At 43.2% G+C, this 22,609-nt stretch overlaps 1 protein-coding gene across 4 annotated transcripts in view; it reads right to left on the bottom strand.

Annotated features, from left to right (window-relative positions):
• Nucleotides 1–22,609, bottom strand: part of LOC106745755 (disheveled-associated activator of morphogenesis 1) — a 70,001-nt gene that overhangs the window by 14,308 nt on the left and 33,084 nt on the right. For 2 of the 4 annotated variants that reach the window (XM_014621641.1, XM_014621640.1), the window contains exon 2: nt 5,440–5,547. In XM_014621641.1, the coding sequence (XP_014477127.1) occupies nt 5,440–5,481 (42 nt within the window). In that variant the 5' untranslated portion in view covers nt 5,482–5,547. Of the gene's footprint in view, nt 1–5,439; nt 5,548–7,495; nt 7,779–18,693; nt 18,730–22,609 lie in introns of those variants that run through there. The other 2 variants (XM_014621639.1, XM_014621638.1) reach the window with 2 other exon arrangements.

Here is a 22,609-nt window from a genome sequence, read left to right as displayed (position 1 = left end):
CCCCCCCCCGGCAGTTATTTATATCGGGATTGGCGAATGAGATCGTTTTTACAAGCGTCCCATCCGCCACGGGAGATCGGTTGCACTTTGGCCGCGCGTCCGATTAATTTCGTGGACTCGGCCGTGCGGAAAGCCGTTCAATCTCCCGTCAGAGTCGCGGACTAATCTCGCGATAATTGAATCTGGCCGCATTGAGACGAATGATAACACCTCCGAGGAGACGCGAAGAATTAAAGTGTCGGTGCTCGCCAACTGTTCGCCAACTGCCGGTGCACATTTCGAACAGGTGCGAAAAAGGAGAGGAAAAAAGTGCTAGTAAACGTTATTGCCTGTTTATCGACCTATTAAGTCGAGCAATATTTTTATCAATTTACGTATACTTTATAATGGCTTGTATAGTAGTATAAATGCTCACTTGTAATACTCACAGTAAATATCAAGTGAATATAGGTGATCAAATAAGTAATCAAATAGATATTATTTTTATACGATCATTTGAACGTTACTTAGTACTTTTTCGTCGGTGTATTTTTCTCACGAACGCGCTTAGGCGGACGCGTCTTTTATGCATCGGGAGTCGCACGGATAGTATCGTCGGGTCTAACTCGATATGAATGTTTTCAGCCCCGAAAGAGCCCGAGCGTCCAGGAGCTCCTGTTGCAACAGCTCGCTGTGAAAACGCCCCGTTTCCGATACACCTATACGCTCTCTGTCACGAGATCATGGCAGCCATCGAAAACGAAAGGCCATTAGCCCGGAAACGTATCGACGTTCTCGTCTGCAGCAGTTTTCCATCAAACGTTCATTTCATCAGCAATCAGCGGCAATAAAACCCTACCGGGAGGCTCCGAATGGAAATTCCGCTGTATGCGAAAACTATTAACTCGTCTCGACGCGTTCTCCGGGATTAAGCAGACGTCGGGGCTAAAATATCACTTCCGAGGCCGTGCCACGATCAAGCGACGATCCCAAAAAAGGAAATCGACCCGATGTCCTTGCGTCCCTTCACCGAACTCTCCTCGAGACCGACGTCGTCCCGTGCTTGAGAAAAGGAGCATCACGCGGAAATTCTTAATTCTACCGCAGGACAGGAGGAGGGACTAGGATATACGATAATGTGCGCGCGTAGGATATGGTCGAGGTCCCAAACACGCGGCCCAGGGTGCGTCCTGCATGGAAAGGAGCGCGAATCTCGGGGGTCGTGGGACAATGAAATCTGCGGGTCACAGGACCGATCAAGGACAACCGGTCGTTTCTGGCGGAAACGGCACGCCGATTTTCCAGTCGTGCCGATCGACCACCGCGGTCACGATGTCAAAGACCTCGCGTGTTCGCGTTTGCGGTGGCGGCCGGGTGTCGCGACACGCGCGAGACCTCCCTGTCGACGTCGCTGCGACGTTGACGACGAGGATGACGATGTTTTTCGCGAGGCCCCGCGATACTTAGCTTCTTTATTGGACGAACAGTGATAAAAGGATTTGGTAATAATTACCGCAGGGTAATTCCGGTATATTATTCCCACTCTTTCTATTTTTTCTGCGGCGTTAATGCCGAAGTTACTCTATATTTAGTGAAATAGTTTCAAGCAAATGAGTTTCAAGCAATTTGGTTTCGGTAAATATTAAAATAATAAATGAAATAATAAAATTATGAAAAAAATTAAGTAATGAAATTAATTAAAATAAAACTTATATATATAACTAGTCTAATATATCATCGAGAAGCGTCCAAATGAAGATCGAAATGTCTGATTCATAATTCTATTGAAATAAAAACTTGAACGATAAATATTAATCATTACATCGATTATTATCTTATTGGCTCTCTTTTCTTCACGGAGTGAAAAGCAACCTCTTCGGATTTCACTTCGGATTTTCCAGCGCAACGGAGTTTTCAGTTCACTCGTTGAGACATTTGGCGTTAGAAACTTTTCGAAAGGTTGCGACACATTTTTACCGTAAGAGGAAGAGGAGCTGACTCGCTCGCACATTCGGGAATCGCTTTACTTTTCGCTCTTGGCTAAGAGAATCAACGAACGCGAGCAATATTTCGGCACCTCAAGTTCGCCGAGCGTAACATTCGCGTCGGGTGTATCGTGTCGGTTTCTATTTTACTTCGATCTCAAGGAGGAGCGTGCGAGAAGAGGAGAGTCGCGACCCAAAAACTGGAATAAGACGTGTGCGACTTATCCAACGGTGGGCGACGCGTCGCGAGACGTAGCGGCCGGTGACACGAAAAGCATCTCCCCGGTGATGCATTTTACCCGGTTTTGGGCCTGAGTGAAGATAATCAGCGAGAATCGCGGTGAAATCTTCAAAGTTGCCACGTTGTCCAATGTTGGTCACAAGGTAAAACCGTGCGCCTTGCACGATGCGCGACGTACATTGGCCGGAGGCGACTTTGCGCGAGGAATTTTTCGCGCGACCAGGTCTCCGTCTATTAATTTTCGCGCCGGGAATGCGGACGGACCGCGGTGTGACTACTAAGTGAGAAATAATTCGCTTTCGTAAGCGACGGTGACGTATGTTTCTGGAGATAATTGCGAATAATGATGTTTCCGTGGAATTTGTGCCCGAGTCTCGTTAAAACGTTTCCACAGAAGCACGCGCGATTACGATCGGAATTTGTCATGGCTTTTTATTATCCGCGCTCGGACATCGCAACTGCATCTCCCGTCAGCGAGCCGGCCGACCAACAGATCTGTGGAAAGAAACGCTCCGCTTGCGTGTCGGATCCGTCGAATGTAATTAACAAACATGCAATTTAGCCGATTTGTACAAGTCACACACTTCATTTATATTCGACGATCGTCGGTCACGTGAGGGACGAATCAAAAGTGCGGCTAATGATTCAATCATCTCTCCACTTTCGATTGACTTTCAGATTAACGCGCGTGTATCTAATCTTGTCTCGGGAGAAACGCCTCGGTGAATTCGCATATTATGCACGCGATTCGCGCACGCGCGCGAGACGTGCGAGACGACGAAAAGGATTCGGATAATTATATGTCCGATAACTCTCTCGATGTCCTTTCTTACGGCCTTCAGACTAACGAAACGGAGCGAGAAAGCGGAGCGCGCTATAATTTAAGGTAGTTGGTCCGTCAAACCATATTCTCAGGAATCCTTTGAAATTCTATCTACCCGTCTGTTAAGTTAGAAAACGATTGACCATTCGGAAACTGAGATACTCGTGACTGAAGATGACACTTTTTATACGTATTCCTTGAAATTAACGTTTTATCCTAAATTCTTCTATTTTTAATTTCTTCTAAACCACATTTAGGATTTTAATAAAAAAACTACTGTGATGAAAGACTGATATAGAGACATTATATAAAAGTTTCAAATTGCTGGTGATTTTGTCTTAAAAGCCATGTGAAATTTATAATTTATAATAATATTTATGTATATATGTACATATTTAATCCATAAGTGGGCACGTGATTTGTTTAAATAAAACAACTGCTGTTTGTAACCGGGATTCTCGAGTGTTATTAACGCTAAAATTCGCTAAAAAAAGAAAAAGTTATCGAAACAAAACAGTATTGATATAAGTGCGAGTATCGAAAGAAAATGACGATACAAAAATATCCGATATCAAAGGAAAAATATCGATATCAGTATTATATCAGTAGTATTGCACGAATCACGATCAGTCATCGCGCGTGTGCGCGATTCTTCAAACGAATTTCTCGCGTTCGCGCGTCTGCCACGCGGATATCCAGTGTATCGCAATTACACTTGACGATTGTTATCTGACGAGACACGCGACTCTGCGAGGACCATTCGATCGACCTATTGCCGCATTGTTCACGCGGAATGTCGTATCCGCGTACGCCCATCTCCACATATCGCGGATGTCAAGCGCGTTGGCGTAACGAAGGCAGGAATGTCTGGGCCGCTCATTACGAGTGTACACTCGCGTATCGGACATAATAATAATTTAGCGCGGATCGCGCGAGCCACGATGCGAGACGACGTGGGCGATCCTATCGGCCTGTCTCGGCTCGTTTCATCCGGAAGATACCGCCAATTTCAGGCGTGTCTTCGTCCTCTCCCTGCCGGGAGAGCTCCGTTTTGCTCCAGCTTACGTAAGAGCTTCCTATTCTACGATCCGCTCTGCGAAGATTCGCACAACGAGGGTCACAGTTCGCTGCGTGCCGCCGGGATCTCGGGGGAGAATGCGCGGATGAGTGCGCGAGAGCGCAAGGAGGAATCTTAAGGGCCGGCATTCGCGCAGCGCATCGGCGCACGATCGGTGCTCATCGGAAGGGCTTCGATCGAACGTCGGATTAATTAAGGCGCGTTCCTTCTTCAGCTGCGTTCCTGGCCCTCGCGGTCCCCCTTGCTTTGCGCAAAGAAAGCGGATGTGGAACTCCGAGGGGCTACGAACGTTACACTGAGAAAAACAATTTTTCCGAAGTGTTTCTCGTGATACTTTCTTCGATGCTTATCGGTTAGAAGGAAATTCTCACCGGGATAACGGAATATATATTTTCGTGAAATATACCCGAATTTTCTCATCAATCGGTTTATTTGCTAAGAATAAAATTTTATTTCGCCGTATTTAAATAAACGTTTATCTCTGTGAAATAGTTCTTATATATCACAAATAAATTGTCAAGTCCTTTTTCTCAGTGTAAGAGGAACGTGGACGAAGGAAATGTTGTGGTAAAAATGACCACAAAATTTTGCAATGCTGCACCGTGCCGTAACTGAAATTACGTGTTGCAACTTTTAGTAATGTACTTCATTGCACATATTATTAAAGATTACAGCACACATAATAATTTCATAGTCATAATTCCAACATTACAAAATTTTGTAGTAATTTTTACTGCAATATTTTCTCCGTGTAGCTGAAGAAAGCGGACACATGCATACGCGTGGCGTTGTTTCGCGACTTGGAGTCGGTTACCATCGCGTCTCAATTCGGACAGGGAGAAAGTGAATCGATGATGTCACCTGCGAAGCGAGATATCAATGTCAATATTGTTACATCGTTATAACGAATATCATAGAGTCTTTATTGACACTGTCTGCGACGGTTTAATAACGTTGTTGACGATTCCAGCTTTCTTCATTGCGCGTTATGCGTGAACGATTAATCGTGAATAATCGATGTCGATGCCATATTATTTTCTATGGAAACACACGTCTTTACGTCTCGACATTTCTCTCTCACATTACCGAACTGAAAGTTACATGTTATTTTACGACATCGTTAAAGTGTAATATTTTTATTTAACTTGTTCATTTAATTTTATGTTTCATTTAATATTATACTTTTATGTAATATTTCTTTTCAAGTGTAGCGAAATATTATTGTTTATGATATCGATAGACTTGTTTAATTCTAAAACTGCAGTAGCCTAGTTTTCTTCTCGTTGCTTCTGCGGTTACGGCTTGTTTATGTAAAAGTTACGTGGAAGCTTACCTGGAGGCAGCCGCAGAACGATTTCTTCACTCGCGATGGCATAGTCTGGCAGCGACCAACAAATTCCTTTAGAGGCTGTGAACTCTTCACAGAACAGCTCGGGATTCTCTGCAAATTACAGGATTCATCATTTAGTATCCTTCGGTATTAATGAGTGTATGGGGGAAAATACCGACCGAAAGATCGAAGGTACTTTTATGCACACATGGAGAAAAATAATTTTACTGTTGAAATTTTACTAGCGAAGCCACCGTTGCTACCGCTTATTTGTTGTGACAACGATAAAATTTAGTTAGGCATAACCGAATTAACGAATTATTCGTAATTAGAGCAATAACAGTTTTGTTGCCGGGATAGGAAATACTCGGCGCTGAGTGTGTTTATCCGTAGAACACGTTAATTTGCGCTGTTGGAACAAAATAGTGTTTTCATACATTTACTAATTTGTTCTTGCATCAAAGTAATTTGTAGATTCAACAAAACAATCCAGCAAACGGCAATTGGTGCTGTTAACAAATCGTTTTGCTGTCCACGTAGTAACTGGCGGATTTTGCTGCGACAGCATAAGATTTGTCGTCCTAGCAAATGATTTCTCTCCGTGTGAGAAAGCGAGATGAATTATTGCTGCTGCATAAAATATTAATCGCATTGATAACCAACAATGTTTCATTAAAGTCCGATAAAGCAGCGTCGAAAAAGACATTGAATGCTGGGTGTTGCGAATGCGAGTATGTCACAATATGTATGACGGAAGCGATTTATCACGATACAAATCTCATAGTCTTTTTTCGCAGAGATCCTGCGTGTCTTCGTAATATAAAATATTAGAGCCTCATTAGGAAAGGGGAGTAAGTGGTTACGCGGGCACAATGGTAACATAGCGCGTCATTCTCGTAGCACTCGTCTCCTCCGTCTTCCGTTACAAGCAAGCGGAACGTTCTGTTCAACGTCGCTACACAGTTATAATACGAGCTTAGGATGCTTACTCATCGCAAGTCCAATTTTACGACGAACTACGTAAACTAAGGGAACAAATTTTATCCGGCGCTCTCCGTGCGGAAAACTGGACGCAATTCGGGAAGAATACTTTAGTATCCCGTGTGATCGTGTGCAAATATAGTTCACGAGATATCAAGCGGTAATGAAACTACATCATAAATCATAAATATGATCATAGCGATAACGCGATTTAATTGCGGCCAAACAGGATTGTCGCGTTATTACCGGCGTGTTTTCATTCCATGTCGTTCGACTGAGGTCGAGTTTAAGGACGACGCGATTTAATTGCCCGATTATGCCATTGTCTGTCGTAATCCCGTCACTCTCCAACGACCTCTCGATGACCACGAAACGAGTTCTCGGCGCTCTTAACGATTTTGCAATGATAATAGAGGAGAAGATGGTATTATCGCCCATATTGATATCTTCGCAATTGAAATGACGAATTCTCGTAACCACTAATCGAATTATTTCTTTAGTAGCCTACCATTACACAATGACGGTTGACGCTCATATGCCAGTACACAGTAGCATTGTCAGAACGCATTTTCATTCTCAAGCATTTTGTTTTCAAGTTACACTTTAGCATTGAATTATTTATCAGTCAATCATTCCTCTTAAATTTGAATGTGTTATCACATGAATATATGTACACTTGAGTGTTTTGTTCGTTATGTAACATTTTATTCTGTTTATATATTTTAAACAAAGCAAAACAATGATATATATAATAGTTGTAATGTAAATGGGAGCCATAATGTTATCTTATTCTTTAGTAATAATCGTCTTCGGTGTCAAGGACTCATTACGTTTCTTGTTCACTCGATGGTTCTAATTAGTCTAGTGGACTCTGCATTTATACGTTTATCATCGATAAGGAAGCTCTACGTTACGTCGCGTTACGAAGTGCAGCGAAGAAAATCCGCGAGGCTCGCAGTACCACGTCGAATGTGACACGACGAATGCAACGCCCCACGACGATAAGAGGATCGGCGAAAGAAGCGCGAAAGCGTTTCGCCACTGCACAAAATTCCTTCGATCACCTTTGATCACCTACGTGAAAGAAACGCCACCTCCCGGTTTCGGGATCCGCAGGGCAAGATACGATATCCTGATCCTGGCCATCAGAGGACATGTCGGTATCGCGCTTCGGATTACTTTTCTTTCTTCTTCTCTCTTCTCTTCTCTCCCCCTTCTATCTCCTGTCTTCTCTCCTTTTTTTACGGCACACTCGGGTGAAAGAGGCGCCCGGGGCGCCGACGCGATCCCGATCGTAATCGTTCTTACGATTAACCGCGATTTTCACTTTTGCACGTCGCCCGGAGAGGAAGCCGCTTCGTTCGCACGCACGCAGCCAGGTAAGAACTCGAGAGCCGTCAGCGCGACCCGGTTGCGTTGTCGGCCACGAGACCGCCTTATCTCGGACGCTGAAATCCTTATCGCGCCGGAAAAAACACAACAACGCCAATTATCGTGCGCCAGTTATCGCGCAACTATGCATACTTATCGTCGCGGCGTCCTCGACGCAATCAGCTGATCAGTGCCAGTCGCTCGTGAATAGGTAAGTCATAATAGGTAAGTTCTTTTTCGGTCGCACTACCATGATACCCGTTTAAAACCTAAGAATTTTACTTGGAAATTCTCTTGCAAATGCCATTTTACTTTCAAAATTATCTTTAAATCTTAGGGAAAAATCGTAAAAGAAATATCTTTCTTATATCTCAGAAACCCATCATCATGGTTGTAGTGGTTGGGCATATGGTGTTCAAAAAGAAATTCAATTCTTACAACTGAATAAAGTTAGATGAAAACTCGGCGACAAGAAGTAAAAACTCGATGACAAGAAGTGATATTTTTGTTAGTATGACTGAGAATATTCGTCTGAAAATTCAGTATTAAAATTCGGTCGAGACAACTGAGAGTCAATTGACTAAATAGAAACTTTCTATAGGAATCTTTCCGTTCTTACGACTGAGTTCTTCGTCTGGTCTCCAGGCAACGGAAAATTCAGTTACAGCAATAAAATTGTCTTCTCCCTGTGAGTCATATGGAGATAAAATGTCTGACCATTACGATTGTGATGGTTGGGGCTTAAAGGAATACGGGACGTATATATCTTTCCGAGTGATGGCTCTGAATATTTTCTCGGTTTCCCACAACACGATGTATCGTGTATATTTACGAGAAAAATCGCTTTTCCCGCTTAGGAGAGAAATGAGAGGGAATGTCACATTTGATTAAAATTTAAGACGATCGTTAGACTTCATCATAGACATGTAATATATTTTTCTCTTTACGCTTCTTTCTTTCCTTCCACTTAATATTTCTTACGGAACAGTAATCATTTATATACCATCCGCGATAAGGTTATTATTGTTATTATCAAGATTATATAAAAAAAGTAAGCACTCTGTTTCTCAATTCTTCTTTGGTTTTTATCGCTACGTGCATTTTCGCATGCGCATCTGTTTAAAGGCGATAAATATGAATAAGAAGTGGACTATGAAATGCAGAATTCAAAGTAGCCTCTCGGATGACGTCAACGCATACTGAAAAACGCATTTAATTTGATTTAAACTAAATTCTTGTTTGGATACGGATAAATAAACAAATGGTTACGGGAGCCAAACTTTTCGTTCAGTGAATCAAAATTTGATTCTTATAACCGAAATCACTGTTCGTCCATATGCAGACAGGAATTTAGATTGAGTCAACTAAATGAGTTTCTCAGTGGACGTCGGCTCGGTTGCGTAACCGCCTCGAGGTTGGAAAATTGCGCGTAATGGAATACCCGATCGGAACGCGGGAACTATCGGCGTCGGAATGCAACGTCTTGTTTGTCTCGTTCTCTTAACTTTTTTTTTCTCCACCTTCGACATCCGCCAGTTGTCGCGACCGATTCGCGACATCGGCGCTTCGCGGGATAACCGCCGATCGGCTATTCCACGATGCGCGCGCGTATCGCTTTTTCTTCTCTCTCCGTCGAAGAAGCCGTGTCTGTCGGCGTGTAATTGCAACCTTTCGCGAGCCGTTATATCGCCGCACGTGTAACAAGAATGTCGAACGCATCGGGCCGCTGTACGTGATCGTGTAAACGCGACGCGCCACCTCGCCGTTCTACGACACGCTTTTCGAGACGCATAATTCCAGGTGAGAACGAGCGTGTCAGCGTGTCCTCGCTGGCGCGCCGTGACGCAGACAGCAAACATGACCGCGTTGAATCGCTTATTTCGGTACGAGCTCCTTTTCTTCTTCCTTTTCCCTTCTCTTCGTCGTGACACGAGCAACCCAATTTCGCAATCGAATTTTGCCGGGAACCCACGAACCATTCTTCTTCCAGGGCGAGCGCAATTTGTGCGGAATCGGAGGAATTACGCTGTGCAAAACGCCGAGGAGCGACTCGGAAGGTCCGATGCACACGCGCTCGTGAAGAATCGTTACGTCCGCGTGGTGAATTCCGTCGCCATCGCGTCCGTTCGCCGGAAGAGCGGGCGCGCCGCGACGATTCACGGGCCCGTAAACACACTTTCCACCACTTCATGGTCTAATCCATCTAAACCCGCTGAAATTACTTCCTACTCGTGGAAAAATATAGGGACGCCGCCGAGGGGTCGCGCGCCGCGGCTCTCGCGATTGTCGCCATTCGTCGCGAACGAAATAAAAATGCTAGCACAATGTTGAACACGAGACGTACGATATGTGTGCACCGGTGACATCGCTTTGCAAGAAACACGGCGGATTTCTTGGATATTACGTCAACTCTCGTTGAATAATATCAGGAAGCCTCGCCCACGATATATTCTCTGCTTCCTGACGGAGAGAACAATTCCGTCGGTACAGCTGGATTTTTCGTTGCTTAGGCGGGGACTAGAGACGGAAAATTCGGTTGTAGGAAGAGAAAGGATTCCTGCGGGAGGTTTATTAAAAAATCTTGTTAAATCGTATTCAACGAGTGCAAAACTCGTGTCTCAGATATTCTTGCGGTTTCCGAAATTACAATCATATTTCGCTACTATTTAATCGTTCTAGGTGACTAAATATCCATCAACGTTTCATTCTTCACTTATGCTGCCTTAGTCTATAGTATTCTTCAGTTTCGATCTCCATCGTACCTTCGAGAATTACTTCATTTTAATTCAGACTTTCATTCAAATCCCTCACTGCACAACTTCAATCTAGCTTTTCATTTCTATCTCATCGTACTTTAAAGTTTGAGAATTTTTATACGTTACTGCGAAACGTTTTAACTCGCTACCCTCGTCAGCACGCTTTGCGAATATACTTTTATCTTTTTGTTCTGCTGTTATTGAACACATTACCGCTTTACAATAATCTTGTTTTGTTCATCTATGTCAGGTTGGACATAAGATCAATAATGAACCATCGTCCCGCCGTTTGAGTATATCTTTCTGCTGATCCAATGTATTATATTTCGTTTTACTGTTACATGTTCACTCAATAAAGATAATAATAATAAAAGTAATAATAAAACTTCTGGTTACAAGAACCAAACTCGGTTGATGAGAACTCGGGATTTCGTTTTCCTTAAACCAAAAGCACGCATTTTGCTGTCCATTGTTAGGTAGATCCAACCAAACACATTTTTCAATGCAGTTACGCGAAAAGGAATCTTCTTTCAGTCTGCATTCCGCGAGAACGCACGAGTCGATTTACGATCGTCCCGAAGAAAATCGTGCGATCGCTCAATTAGCTAAACTCCAGATCAGCGCGAACGCTTAGACGCAACCGGGATGCCTCATTGCGACCTGTACTATCTGCACCCGCGGCGATGACACACCTTGAAGAACGTTCGTTACAGGAATAATGCGCGCTCTCACGGATGTTACGTTACATACGTATGCCCGCGGAAGGCAATTAAACAATGCATCCGGGAGTAATAAACCCATTACAGCGCCGTGATATAATTACACGCTGTAACTAACGCGTCCCACGCGGCGCGTGCTGTCGATCTGATCGCGCCCAGAGATCGCTTTAATGGCGCGTGTATCGTCCAGGCCGAATGATCGCGATCGCGTGTGCGCTTTAACGATTAATTCGCGGCTACCTCGCAAAAGCGGCGATTCGAAAGTCGCTTACGCGAACTTGGTTCCTCGGCTTATTAATTCGCTCGCGAAATTTCGCGCGCCGATCCCTTCGCCCGTCGCGCGAGAAATCCGGTCGGGCCGATCGTGAATGCGCGAGGCGTCCTCGCGAAGCGAGTCCGGCGCAGAGCGCCTTTCGATCGCGTCGAAAGTCGCAGATCGAACCGCATGGAGGAATAAGACTGGTCGAATCAACGTAGCAATGGACGAACCAAATCTTTCTTTCTGTGGACCGTAAGCCGTGAGTGTAAACACATTGGACAGCGTTAATTGTGTTCTTGCATTTAATGTGAGTGCGTGAAAAAGTCGAGTATGTAATCGGGGAATTGATTCTCGTTGCTAAGAAGCGATAAATAAGATGAAATTATTTCGTCGACGCGTCCGAAGGCTCCCTCGTCTGTTGTTAATTTAGTTTTGCACTGTAGAAAGATACTTATTAATATGAGATATTTATAGCCCCGCGGAACGTATAAATTTGAAAGGTCAACTAACTTCTCACACGCGCCGCGTTGTCGGCTCGGCAGCGTACTTTCAACGTAAAAGCATCCGTCGGGACTTTTCCCGCCAGCGTTACCACCATAACGATAATAATTAATTTTAACACGCAACCATTAGTGTGCCGCGGTTATTGCGGGATCGCAACGCGGTAATCGAATAATTAAATCAGTAGATCGAGCGGCTACGCTCGATCGTCCTCTGGCGAGAAGATTCACGCACCGCGATCATTATTTTGAGATATTATACCGTTACGTCTTCCTACGAGGCATGTAATCGCGCATCATCTCTGTGTAACGCGTGCGATGCTCGTTAACTCGCGATTAAAGCGTTTGGAGAGTCTGGAGGTAGAACGCTACACGGAGGAAAGGATTTCTTTGGATTTGATGAAACTTCTTGAATTGAAGTAAATTCGTCTTTTGCAAGCAAATGTTTCACTCGACAAGTAAAATCACTTCTAAAATCATTTCTGAAACAATAAATATCTTTAAATAACATATTTCTTTTGTATTTTCCGGTCCTCGAGTCTCTCGACGAGAAGCTTATCACCTCTCACAGGCCAATAAACCGGGCAATTTGTACATCAGCCGCGGAACGGCAAATATCCGACCGCGATAAACGAGAGTCACCGGCGAGAGACTCCTCGTTATTTATAGGATCTACTGATAGAGTGGATCCGCGTGATACATCGCGTCTCGCGAGAAGCGAGCGCCAATCGAGCGCGACGATACCAGCTGTTATCGCCGTTCGGTAGCGATACCCGCCCGCGGATAACTACAACAGCCTCCAGCGCGATGATCCATCTCGGATTGATCTTCGCGCGGCTGGAAACGCTTCGCTGAATGCAGCCGGGGACTCTCTCGAGCGTATCGCCGTTTCGTGCGGGAGAGCGCCTTAGCGTCGCGCCCGAAATCGTTTTCCTCTTATTGCAGGGCGGACCGCGAAACCCGACAATGAAAAACCCGAGACCTCCACTCGGAAAATGCTGCCGCCGCCGCACCTTCCACGGCGCGATAGTGTTACGTTGATTTACGAGCTCATTAAAAGAGAACGGGTGCGCGATACTCTGTCGAGCATCGGCGCGACCGGATACTATTTTTCGCTGTTGGATATTATCGCGAGTTTACCGAGGGAGACTGATACTCGAATTGCGAAAATGGATATACAGAAAACCGTACTGGGATCATGTAAACGTAATTATCTGCTTTTCGACTTCTTATAAATCAATATTTTCTTGTCAATTTAAAGGTATCTTAATAACTTGTGTGTGGTAAATACTCACTTGAACGAAGTAATATCTTAATTTGTAAATGAATTACTGAATGTAAGATAATTCTAAATTTAAGAGAATATTCACCAGAATTATATAATATTTCTCTTCCATTGAAGAAAGCTAGTGGTTTCAAATGTAAATTTTTCCGTCTAGTAAATGTTACCTAAAAATAAATTCTGGTATTCTCAATATTATGTATTTAATACTCGTTGCGATTGTTTAGACACAAACAAGCAAAGGTTAATACTCGTCGCAATTGTTTTGACACGTACAAATAAAGTTTTACTTATATGAAGAAAATATTATATTGTATATGTAGTCAATGTTATAACTTTCTAGAAAACCCTACTTTTTAACTTTCGATACATTTTTGTCGGAACAACGCATGTCCACCCAAAAACGTGCACGTATGTATTCTCTCCTGATTTGTCTGCCTCCACATCGTGATCTTACTATAGCGGACAGACCGGAAGAGACTCGAAGACCGCGGAATGCGGATATTTTAAGAGGTGAGAGGTCGCGCACGGATAATTGACCGGGTAAAAACTTTAGTGTTTCACGGTCAGTGATATTCGTTAAATTTCTCAAATATCAAAAGCTACGGAGCCGAGTCTTCAGCCAAGTCGAGTTCTAAATTTACGATGAGAAGCAATTACACCGAAGAAAGTTATTCTCGCATGCATTCAGGAGTCTAATTGCATATTACACGGAGGGAGAGGGAAAAAATCCGCCGGGGTTCATCCTCGAACGGCTATTCACTCGTGTAAAACCGCTAACATGATCTTATGTGGCATCGGCAGCACCGTATGCGTCCGTATGCAAATGCAGCGGTTCCCTCTAACTTTCATCAAGTCCACACAAACGCGCGCGAAATTATACCGCACACATTATATTGTAGTTCGAATCCACTTAAGCTCCTGCACACTCTCTGCTCTAAGAACGTTCTCTCGCAGTAACAGGTCCACCTTTGTTCAACTTCCTTTTACCTTATCGCACACCTGTCAATTTCCATTTAAGCTGAATTTTCGATTATATTCAAATTAAAGCTTTTTGCTCGAACGTACTCGGAGCTATTCAACTTTTTGCATAACCGAGGAACGTCATTGCGTTTTCGTTGCTTCACGCTTTTGAAACACGCTGTACGCGGCAACCCCGACATTATTCGCGCTGCGGAAGTCTCAGAGAAGAAAAATAGTAACCGTTGCGCCAATGCACTTCGCTACGTTACGAAGAACGGGTCTACGTTGAGCGTAATGTACATACGGGCGTGTGTGTATGTGTACGTGTGTATATATATGCGCATCTCTTCGGAATTCTGCGCGAAACAAATGCCTGTTTGCAATTAGGCCGATTCATTTGAATAATTATGGCGCGGCGCGTTATGCCACGATACTCTCGGCTAGAATGATGAAACCATCACTACCACAGGCATCTTCTTCTCTACCGTGGACGATAAAAAGGTACAGAATGCATCCTGCATGTGAATTTGCATGTTATTTGCGTAGGCATGAAGCAACGTTACTCTCCTTAAGCGCTTATTCAATGGATGCGCTGTTCATTATGATACAATCACGCTGCCGATCGCATGATGGATACCGAACCGAGTAAATTATACAATAAAAAATATTTTGTACTTGTGTTAAAACCGGCCCATGTTAAAATTTTTGTATGAAATTTTTGACATACTTATATTAATTTAACATATTGTGTTTTTGTGTTATTTCTCTCTTTCTCTCTCTCTCCTCTCTGTTTCTATATATATATATATATATGTGTGTCAGTTAACATATATTTTGAATATTAATTTTGTATACATTTTTGACATAATATATGTGTTACTTCTTAACACATTTATCTCATGTTAAATTAACACAACAATTTGTGTAGACCGTTTGGGACGTGTAAAATGTTTTAAATTTAACACAAATTTTTTTTTTTGCGTACGTTCAAAGTGTACAATCATTTTTGAAATGTCACAACTTTATAAAAGGAGAAAGAGATGATTCATTGCGTAAACCCAAGTCGAAAACGCGAGACTAAGTGTTTTCGAAGAAGGCTTGCCTTTAGATAGAATCACGGTTTCGAGAGATTGAGGCGCTAATAGTGACTTTTCTCTCCTTTGAGTTTAGAGAATCTTCAACTACTTTCTACGTCACTCGTGGTATACGACCGTCGGAAAAAATTGGATGCTACGACGAAGATTATTTCCCCTGCGTTTGTGCGTGATATTTTACAGTATTCGAAAACTTAAAACCAAGTGTACGAGTAAGAAGGCAAGCGTACGCCCGATATACATCGAGAACAGTTGTAAAGGACTGCGCGTAACGGGCACACATATGATTACGTATTCATCGATGCCCGCATGTCGATATGTTCGAGCATGGTGAAACGTTTGTAACAATGGACAATGAAAAATAGCCGAGTTATCCCACATCTTCTCTCGCTCCTTCGTATCGTTTCTGTCTTCCCCTTTCTCTCCTTCTCTCTTCCTCTTTCTTTCTCCTTTTTCGGCTCAGTTCTCGTCTTATTCTTTCTGTCTCTCTTCTTTACGAGTACTCTCACCGGAGATATTCGAGTGAAACTTTGGTGTGCCCTTCCTTTATTGACAACAACCGGACATCGTTTCATCGAACGAACGATCGATCGATCTATCTATCTATTGGACGTCGTAAAATTGGGATCGGACGTTCCATCTCCAATAAGAATAACTTTCCCATCGGCTACCGTACGCGTCATCCTGTATTTCACTCTATTAAGTCTTCTCGCAGATGGTGCCCGATGATTGACGATCAGTATAAAAGAGTCATCGTATAAAAATTATCGATTGAAGAGCATAGAGCGACGGACGCTACAGAAATGATTGAGTCAAAAAAATCTTGATGCGAGTGATAAAAAAAATGTCAGGAATATAACATTGTATGTGTATGGTAATTCGTGAGAATAATTTACATTCGCACGCAGTCAACGTACTGTTACGTTGTTATCGCAACGGTTTACGCAACGTTTTTAAGCGACGTTTCTTCTTCGTTCTCATATTCGTTACACTATAAAATACGTTGTTCTCCCGATACATTTAGAAAATGAGCAAAGCGAACTAATTGCCGATCGCTCTTGACGCGCGCGCTCGTTAACCGTGAAAAAAGAGGAACGGATCATAACGGGATAATCATCGGGCGCGCGATCGCGTTCTGTTCTATCACGTGACATTGCGCTTTCGAAAGCGCCTAAAACAGCACGAATTACTCGACGTACTGTCCGTGAAATGAGCGACAGGCTCAGAAAGCGTGCGGATTTTTCGATCGCGGCGACGACGTCGCCGCCGCCGACGCGAAACTCGTGTCGGCTAATTCGACACCTATACGAGATGACCGAGGCGCGATACCGCCGCGATACCGCCGCGATACCGCCGCGATACTCGCGTTAATGCGCTCGCGTTCACGCTGATTCAGCCGCGCGAACAGATGTCTGACAGATCGCCGGCGTGGATAAGCCACGACACGCGGAACACGAACACCGTATAAAATAGATAGAGCCTCGTTTATCCTTCGACTCCAAGTCGTTCGGTTATCCGTTCGGTTATCCGTTCTAGAGTCCCTAGAAGACAGTCTGGCCACTGTAACAATTTTGTAATAAAATAACGTCTGTCGCATAACGGAACTATTCAACTGAATTGTACATTTCAATTGTTTTGAATAAAGAATCGATCTTTGTGGTGAGTAAAATTATTATACCGTTTCTTGCAGTATCAAATTAATCTATAGCAATCTACAGTAGGTTATAAATCATATTTACAACAAAAATGAACGGATTAAAATTAGAACCCTAATCTTAGAAGACAGCTGAGTAATTACATGATTACAGTAATAATGAAAATACAAATGTAAATAGACAGGAGTCAAAATGACCGGAGTCAAAGTCAACCGAAGAAAGTAATTTACAGCAGCGAAAGGATGGCTATTCGACAGTTAAATTTTTATTTAATTCCATTTTAGAAAACTGTCCACTTTATAAATTATATTTATAACAGTTTATAAATATGTTAATAAAATGATGTTACTTTTATGATGATTAAACATCTACGATTATAATTATTCTGTCATTTATATTATTATACATATTATCATTTATATTATTTCTCCTCTTTAAATTTGCCTCATTTTTACACTATTTCTTACTGATTCAGTCATTCAATTACAAAGATTGATTCAGCCAATACAAATTTGGACGGTCAGTGGGCAGACTCTGCCTCCTAGGGACTCTCCGTTCGTTCGTTCGTTCATCGAGTGGTACTCGACGCGTAAGACTCGGAACGCGTAAAAACAGATGAACCAGGTAAACCAGTCTGCCGTCAGTTTATGAGACGTAACAGCGCCATACGTCGCCACACGTCGCGACCCAAACGAGAGTCGTGCGGTAAAAAGTCCGCGCAATCGGACGGAATCTCGTAGGAATCTCAATACGCGCGCCGCGTGTATTCGGGTGTTCGAGTAATTGACGACGGGTTACGCGCCGAACTTTTTTTGCTTCCTCGCAGACCGCGCGGAATCTCGCGGCCGCGCGCTTTCACCAAATCCGCGACAGAATTCCTAGTTGGATAACTTGTTAATGACTTACTGTCTCATAATTAATGATACCTCGTTTCCTATACTGATTTATACGGTTACGGATGTCTGTCAGTAAGTCATCCGGTTACTTCGTCGACGATTATGATCAGTTTTAACGATATCAATTCGAGCGGGTCCTACGACGAGAGCTTATCGAGATGGTTGTAATAATCGCGAAGAAGGAAAGTGCGAGGGAGGAGATAAGACGATAGAACGATTATTAAATGTCTTCGATTTGAGGAGGTGAGGAGATAATAGAAATTTTGACCTAAATATTTAATCGTAATCGTATTCGGACTCGCGATGCACTTTCTTTGAAATCGCTACCGAAAAGAGCGTTTCGGCCGTTTCATCACACGCCAGTCGTACACGAAACGATCACGTAGCAGAGAAAGTCTCGATAGGAACGCTAATGTAGCAATCGAGTGATATGCTCTTTGTCACGTACAACGCGCGTTTTCACGCGACGTTATGCAACATATTTTCGATTAAAAGGTACGCTTCGCGTACCGAAGTTTCGTAGCGGCGAATTTCATTTCGTTAGAAAGTTAACCATCGTGTAGAAACCATCTGTCATCCGCGGGCGCCCTGATCACAACGCCAGTTGTATATTTCCCTAATGAAAATATCGAAGAAAATTATCCTTTCTTGTGTGTATGTTTTTGTGCTCGTAAAATGCGTTCTCTCTTGGATCGCGATTGTTATTCTTATTGCGGCGCTTATTAAGTCCGTTAACGACATACCCAGCATAATAGTCCAATATTTGAACAATAAACATTACCAGATTCAGCTTTCCCATTTTCTCCAGCACGGTGTCCATTTTGAGTCTCGCCGGTTTCTTCGTCGAGGTAAAGTTTGCCCGTTCCGCGCAGAGACGCCGTTTTCGTTTCGGGAATAAGTGAGCTTCTCGGCTCTCGTGAGTTGCTTGGCTTAGCACGCGAGAATCGCAAATATTTGCCGACGGTCACGGTCGAATTGCATCGTGTTCCGGAACAAAAGGTACACCTGGGCGTTCAGGATGACCTAATGAAGCCTCATCCTGCCACGGAGGTAGCGATGAAGATGAAACCCGATCGCTTCGCTGGACTTCGCCCGCGGATCGCGGAAGTTACGCGCGGCGTCGAGCTCTCCTTCCTTTTGGAATGATTCCTGCGAGCGGATGAGATATTTGTGGTTCTCCTTTAACGCTCGCAGCCGATGCAGCGTTGCTCCTCGCCTTTATCTCGCTTCAGGAAGCGCGAAGTCGAGGATACTCACAACTAGATTTATCATTAATTGTTGCCCCTTCTGCGATTTTACGTTCACGCATTCGCGAAAAATCGACTTTAAGCGAATTGACTGATTAATCGACCGCGCACATTTGCGATTTTCTCGGCTCGTGGAGAGAAATGCGAATTCTCAATTAAATCCTTGTTGAATCCGGAATTATATGAATGGGGTTTTCATACGGTGGGAACGAGGACGAGTTGAATCATTTTGAAACGTATTCTCGTGTTACCATCAGTTCACGATGGAAATTTAGTCTTTGTTTAAGATCCCTCGCGATAGAACAATGAAGTTGGATCACTTTAATGAACCGGCATTGTGCTGATTTTCTTCCTGATCACCATTTAATACTGATTCTGGTCACAAAGTCTCTTGGTCACGCTATTTTCTTCTTCCCGGATCTTTTTGGATTGTTATTCGAGAACGAGTCTCGAAATTTGATTTCACAGTGGAAACTGAGTTCGGCAAACTTTAACAAACCGGCGCAGTAAAATTTCTCGTCGTCTTTCCTCTTCCGTCTTCGATCAGTCTCTCCTTAAACTTCGATATTAATTTTCCGAAATCCACTCGAAATCCACTCCTCCGAGTTACATAAAAATCATTTGTCAGCGGTGTGAAGTTTCGGCCGTGGAAGAATGGTCTCAGTTTTTCGCCCGTCGGTCTCTCGTTTTCGTCCTCCGAGTGAAAAATCTCTCAGCCGTAGCCTCTCATCGATCCTCTTCGTCCATTTCTGTCGCGAAATCGTGTCGTTTTTCGCGTTGCAGGGGAAAAAAATTCAAATATGTTAACGGCACCGCATATCGTCGACGCGAAGTCGGTTTCTCACGCACGCGAAAGTATTCTGCCCGAGTGAGCGAGCGCGCGTCCGTAATTACTGGAAAGTCCGACGATACAGGAAGAACAATGGCGATTGAAAAATTTGATCGCGAAATTTCGTGGGCCGATTTTCCTCCTCGCGTCGACGAGGCAGCGGACGATCTCGCCCGCAGAACGTTCTTGTTCGCGATTGTAGGTTGAACTGCCAGGTGAAAACACAACACCTCTCAACCTGCACAGGTGCACATAGGGGTCCCCCGACCGGGTCCTGGAAAGAAGGGGGGCCTACTTGCGCGCTAGGATCTCGTCGCCACGAATACTTCGATCGGCGCGGGCCCCGATGTGAAACCCGGGAATATCAGCCGCAGCTTAACCTTCGCGTCGCACGGAAAGGAACGAAATAACCGACTCGCGCTTAGGACTCGGCGTTAAGTCGGCGACGAGTCGCGGGTAAAATCGCGGCGGGACGCGCGAAAATTCTCCCGCGCGAAAATTCGTCACGCGCGTGTTCTTTCGCGTGAGATATTAATGAAAACGAAAGGTATGCGGAAACCCGCGCGCGCTGTTCTTTTCTCCTGTTTTTTTTTCGCTTCTCGTCGTTCTTCGCGACCAAATAACTTTCTATCGCTATCGCCGGTTATCGGCGACTAAACAGTGTGCGTGCGGGCCGGATAATTAATGATACGCGTAAATCAGATTTTGTTTTATTATCCCGCTCGAAGATTAAGTTCGCGTGAGCCATCCTTCAATTTAATGTTCTTACGGCGAAATCTTCCCGTACGATTTATTTCACGTGAATACAGGAGTAATTAAATTCTTTTTCTTCTTTCTTCGTAAGCACCACGTGCCATTGTTATATTTCACGCGGTGTGCAATCGATGTTCTCCAAAATAATATATCATATATTTCTATAAGTATTTTTTTCATATATCATGTATTATATGTCATAATCATAATCATCATTTATTAACGGGAATATTCTTTATTAGGTAATACAAAAGGAATTTTTACAGTAAAAAAATTTTGTATAAAAAGTAATATGAAAATGAATAATATATAACAACATAGCAATAGATTATTAAGAAACAACAATAGCAATAATAATGATAATGAAAATGAACTGTAATATGATTAAGTTATTACATACAGAACATATGTGAGTAAAATTGAAGACATGAACAAGCAAAGATAGATTAACAATTTAAAAAACAAAGATAATTAAATAAATAAGAAAGAAATATATAGATGATAATTTAGTTAGAATAATAAAAATAATTGATTAAATAATCAAAATTATAATTTAGAAAATTACCCATTTATATTATATATATTTGGTATAACCTCTCTCTCTCTCTCTCTCTCTCCCTCTCGGAGAAATAATATAACTATTTAAGATATAATGAAAATGAGAACATGATGCGTCGATGTTATTCTATGGCACACATATAATGTAATAACTTCTTGCGGCGGGTTTCGAGGTGAAAGACTTTCAAAATTCCCGTTTTCAAACTTAACACGGCGAAGTGAGCATGTACAACGCGTCTCTTCTCGTATGTATCCTTTGAACTGACTTGAGAAAAATCATTTTTGCGACCTGACTGCCCTCATCCTATAAATCTTCCATAAGCACCTGACGTACATTCTCTCCGTCGAATACGTCGTAAAACGAATGTGGAAGTCACGAAATAAGTACCCGATCGCCGTTACCGGTATACACTGTTTCACTGGCCGCAACAGTTTTCGTGCTACGTATATCGGATTTAATAATTATCCATAAAAGTCACGAGGCTTTCTTCATAAAAAATATGTTATACTTCCTCTCTCTACATCCGTGCACTCCGGCTGAGCGCAAAAAGAGTGCTACACGAAGGAACGTCGGTGAAAGACACGGTTCTTGTTTGCAAAACGAACCGTTCCCCACTTTGAGGGTAATAGTTCGATAAAAATTTCGCATGCGACTTTGGGAAAGTAAAAACATGTTTTTGTCCCCTTTGCAAGATAAAAAATATACATACCTATTAAATCTTCCTACCTACTCTCGCACCGCCCCATCTCTTCCCATACTATACACATTTGTCTTTGTTTTTATCATCATTACTCCTCGCGAAATTGTTCGCGACATATAAAGATTCATATTCTCAATTCACTTTTATTAACAAAAGTCGCTTAAAAATCGCTCGATTGCTTGAGAAGCCACATTTAAAGCACTTTCGACAAAAGTGAGTTCAGAATATGGGCCAAAGGATTCAAGTCAAATACATAAAAAATTGCGATGAAACATAACCTTTTTTTCAAGATTCTCCCTCGAAACAAAATTCGCTGTAAACCGAAGAGAATCCGTCGCCAAAATTAAGATCTCGAATCGCGGGTAACGAGGCCGCTTGTACGTGCTCGTCATACAGTTTCGGTTGTAAGTGATTAGCGGAGGGTCCGGGAGAGTTTATCGTCGACTGATGCATTTCAGCATCGGACGGGCGAGCGAGGACAAAAAGAGAGTCGCGCTTGGCCGAGTGGCATCTGTCGAGCACGCGTGCCGAGCACGCGGGATGAATTTGCTTGCGCGTCGTCACAAGCCGAAATCGTGTTTTCTGTTTCTCCCAATCTTCGTCGTCGTC

This window comes from Dinoponera quadriceps, unplaced genomic scaffold (genome assembly GCF_001313825.1).
Source record: "Dinoponera quadriceps isolate SergipeBrazil2010 unplaced genomic scaffold, ASM131382v1 scaffold1658, whole genome shotgun sequence".
NCBI lineage: Eukaryota > Metazoa > Arthropoda > Insecta > Hymenoptera > Formicidae > Dinoponera > Dinoponera quadriceps.
Note: the sequence above shows the minus strand (reverse complement) of the source record. Positions and strands in the feature narration are given on the sequence as shown.